This window comes from Tupaia chinensis, unplaced genomic scaffold (assembly GCF_000334495.1).
Source record: "Tupaia chinensis unplaced genomic scaffold, TupChi_1.0 Scaffold000633_1, whole genome shotgun sequence".
Lineage (NCBI taxonomy): Eukaryota > Metazoa > Chordata > Mammalia > Scandentia > Tupaiidae > Tupaia > Tupaia belangeri.
Window position 1 is genome coordinate 375854 of NW_006160153.1, and position 3071 is coordinate 378924.

Consider the following 3071-nt stretch of genomic DNA (forward strand, 5'->3'; position numbering starts at 1 on the left):
ACATCATGCCCTATCTATGGCTCTTCAGGGAGCAGCCAGCCCTTCCTTGCATCTACTGAAAAGTTCACACCACAGCTTCCTCATCAAGTGCATGTAGGTGTTTGCCCAAACTCCCAAGAGGAGAACAGAGGGGAAGGGATTGTGTACTGGCCATACTCCCTGGGGGCTGATTTCTCACTTTCCCTCTCTCTTTCCCTCTTGGATGAGTACACAAGCCCTATGCCAAAAACCTTATATTTATTTCATTTATTTATTCACTTATTCTTAAGTAAAAGATAGAAGCCAGCTGGTGGTATGGTGGGTAAGGTGGCTGGATCTCACATAACCAACTCTGCAGTTGAAGTCCCAAACCCGAGGTCTTGAAGAGCACACTGGGTACATATGCTGGCATGCCCATAGTCTCAGGAGGAGGATGGAAAAGACAAGATGACAGTGTGGCCATCCTTCTGGCAACATTGTTTTCTCACTTTATCACTCTCTCTCTCTCTCTCTCTTTTTCTGATAAGTACACTTGCCACTAGCAAAATTTAAAAAATAAAAAATAAACCACACACACAGGGGCAAACACTCTTCACCATTTCTCCAGTCATCCTGGCTCTTACGTGTGCTCTAAAGTATGAGACAAATGCAAGGAAGTGTCTCCTCTCGCACATAGCAAGGGGCGCGGGGCCGTATCATTTTTTAAAAACAGCCTCAGAGACCACAACTCAAAAAGCTTTTTGAGATAAGTTTCCATATCCCCTCAGCCAGAGGAAAATAAACCACACCATTTAGATATTTTTTCCTTGAAAATTTAGTTAGATTTTATTTCAGTAGATTTATATTTTATTTTTAGAAAACAAACTTAATTTGGCCCACACACTAAGTCTATGTCTTCATGCACAAGTGAGGCATAAATCTGAGAAAAAGCTTTGAGCTGTGACCAACTTCTCCACCCTACTCAGTGGAGGGCTTTGCTTTCCACCTCTATTTACCTGCAGGCAACACTTAATAACACCTAAAGAGACGTGTCTTTGGGAGTGAAGCTGAGTTGGAAATGGCTGACAACTCCCAGTTTTATGATTTTTAAGTATCTCAACTGCACAGCCTTACAGAGTACAGCGATCTGTTTGGTTTGTACCATTAGGTGCTTTCGGAAAAACTGAGTGCAATATGCACACCTGGTAATCCCTGCCATCATTTACACTGCCACGAAACCCACACAATGGGCCCAGGGATCTAGCTAACCCAAGTAGCTAGTTTAGTGACACAATAATCCACTACTACCTGACTAAATTATTTATTCTACTCCCAGTTGTTTGAATAAATTTAGCTGGTCATCCCAGTAACAGCCATTTATATGATAACTCTCATGAAACAATTCCAGTAAAAGAGAGGAAATGCTAAATGCTTTGCTGTCCAAAATCCTATGAGGAGAATGGAGGAGAAGGGATTGTGGTGTGGTCATCCCCTCTGTGGGGTGATTTCTCACTTTCCCTGCATGCATCCTATGGCAAAAACCTTTTTAAAAAAGAGAGAGGACAGGCTTATGATGATCTCATTCAGAGAGGTGGTCTGGAAAGCTCGTTCACATGACATATATATTGTGATAAATATCGTTATATGATGTCAGGTTACCTTCCCTATGATAAATCAGATTATAAAACATTACAGTTCCAATGCACCAAAGAAGTCATCCAACTCATCTTTAAATGTTTAAGTTTGGAGCAGAAAGCAATTCTCTCTGCTCCTTGGTGTTCCTCTCTCTTTCCTTGGCTGTGGCAATTATCAAGGCCATCTGATTTGTCTTCCTGCCTCTTGTCATGACAAAATCTAATTTGTAAGACTCGTCGTTGGGCTGGCACATGGCTCGGTGGTTAAGTGCAATGGATCAGGATTTGGATCCTACATGGCTGACTGTGGTTTAAATACTGGCCCTAGCAGCCTGAAAAACACACACACCAAGTGCATGTGTGGCTCAAATCCTGATGGGGTGGAGAAATGGAGGGAAAGTATTAAAACATGAACATAACCCATTAAGGTGCCTACTTCTCTCTCTCTCTCTCTCTCTCTCTCTCTCTCTCTCTAGTGCACACACGAAAATCCCCTCCAGCAATTAAAACAACTCACCGTTGCTAATCCGTAACTTTTTTGTTGCATAGCCAATGACTCATAATGTTCAAAAACTCTCCCAGTCCCACCAGACACTACAAACAACTATTTCCTAAGCACACCTTACTGTTCCAGTTAAGCTCACACTGAAAGCAGGGGACCCCATGGGGACAGAGAAGAAAATAAAGATAGCTGCAATGTCATTGCTTCATCTACAAGAATCTTGACTGAGTCCCCACAGGTGGACAGCATGTAAGGGAACTAATTAAAAAACTCTCTCAAAGAAAAAAGCATATTTTATATATATAATATATATATATATACATAGTCATCGGGAAAGACATGATGCATTTTTACACTGAAAAATATGTCACGACTTCCCTGATGACCCATTACATGTATCAGCTAAATTAGGTAGTTATATACCACTAAACTTCAAAACCAACATCTCACACAGTCAAACATGTTTCACCTTGAATGATCACACAAAAGCACACACAGAAGGGAACCAGCAGTTGGTGTAATGGCTATGTCACTGGATTCCCACGTAGTTGACCGCGGTTCACGTCCCAGACCCGGTGGCTTAGAACTCACGCCGGGCGCGTGTGCGTGCGTGCCCAGGATCCCGAGAGGAGAATGGAGGAGAAGGGATTGTGGCGTGACCATCCCCCCTGGGGGGTGATTTCTCGCTTTCTGTCTCTATGTCTCTCTCTGTCTGGCGAGCGCAGGCGCCCTATAGCAAAAAAACGCTCAAAAAAAAAAAAAACAAAAAAACAAAAACAAAAAACAAATAAAAAAACACAGAAGAGGCAGAAATAGAGAGTCAGACTCTGAAAGAAGTATAAACTCCAGAGACAAATCTCAGCATTTGCCAAAACTCACAGTGGCTGGCACCCCATCAAGCTGTCGAGCCCCATGATTTGACACCAAGATCCCATCCACACCATGCTTTACTGCCTCCCTGGCGTCATCACCTGGAA

At 42.7% G+C, this 3071-nt stretch overlaps 1 protein-coding gene across 1 annotated transcript in view; it reads right to left on the reverse strand.

The window, feature by feature from the left end:
- HAO1 (hydroxyacid oxidase 1) overlaps positions 1-3071 on the reverse strand; it is a 70954-nt gene that overhangs the window by 16232 nt on the left and 51651 nt on the right. Inside the window, exon 5 of the mRNA XM_006159499.3 lies at positions 2974-3065. Coding sequence (XP_006159561.1) covers positions 2974-3065 — 92 coding nt within the window. The remainder of the gene's footprint in view (positions 1-2973; positions 3066-3071) is intronic.